Below are 957 nucleotides of genomic sequence, written 5' to 3' on the forward strand. Positions count from 1 at the left end.
CTCTGTCTCTTTTGAATATGAAAATTTAAAAGTTTAAAAACCTTATAATATATATATATATATATATATTATAAGGATTTTAACTTTTAAATTTTCATATTCAAAAGTTACTGGATAAGTTTGGCACAGAAATGTTAACATAGAGTGGTGAATAAATCGATATATCGAGTTTGAAATCTCTGTCTCTTTTGAATATGAAAATTTAAAAGTTCAAAAACCTTATAATATAAATATAAACTGTGAGAACGACCCTTAAGGAATCTAGTTAATGATCTCCTAAGGTAAGTTCTTATGCTATATTGGTAACGGTTGCTACATCCTCTGGAAAAATTATTATATATATATATTTGTATATACCTCTGTGTATACATAGAATATTTAGATGAATGTATGTTACGTACGTGTGTATGTATAACGTTTTTATATATATATATATCTATATACATATTTCAGTTAACTGGAAGTTATAAAGACAAAGAAAAAGGAGAGAAAGGTGAGCGTCAGGAGAAATCAGAAGAGCGGAAAGATTTGGAGAAGAGCAAAGAATTTGAGAAAACTGATAAGCTATCACAGTGAGTACTGCTCCATGGTGATCATCATCATCTTGATTGAATATATTCCACTTGCGACCATCCTGACTTTTTATTCAGGCACAAGTGTATTGAGGACTGCATTGTCTAATGTATAGGTTTTTCAACGGGCTCCGTTTGGAACTCGAGGAGGGGTGGGGGTGCGTTTTGAAAGAGCCACTCTTTCGATAGACGACACATTGATCTCACAAGTGTCCCATGGTGGGAGTAAATGCAATTACCAAACTTTCAATTTGTCCATCTGTACTCCCGACTACATAGAAGCGCATATGTAAAACTACGTCCTTTATGTTTTTTAATCATTATCTGCTGATATCAAAAGAAGTAGTATATCGAAGAATAAAAATATTTTCTAGGGGGGGGGGGG

At 32.7% G+C, this 957-nt stretch overlaps 1 protein-coding gene across 1 annotated transcript in view; it reads left to right on the forward strand.

Moving 5' to 3' along the window:
* LOC106873649 (ataxin-2-like protein) overlaps positions 1-957 on the forward strand; it is a gene marked incomplete at its 3' end in the record, with an annotated part of 63,797 nt that overhangs the window by 46,502 nt on the left and 16,338 nt on the right. Inside the window, exon 14 of the mRNA XM_052978125.1 lies at positions 454-572. Within this exon, the coding sequence (XP_052834085.1) occupies positions 454-572 (119 nt within the window). The remainder of the gene's footprint in view (positions 1-453; positions 573-957) is intronic.

The sequence above is a fragment of the Octopus bimaculoides genome, chromosome 30, assembly GCF_001194135.2.
Source record: "Octopus bimaculoides isolate UCB-OBI-ISO-001 chromosome 30, ASM119413v2, whole genome shotgun sequence".
In the NCBI taxonomy this organism is placed as follows: Eukaryota; Metazoa; Mollusca; class Cephalopoda; order Octopoda; family Octopodidae; genus Octopus; species Octopus bimaculoides.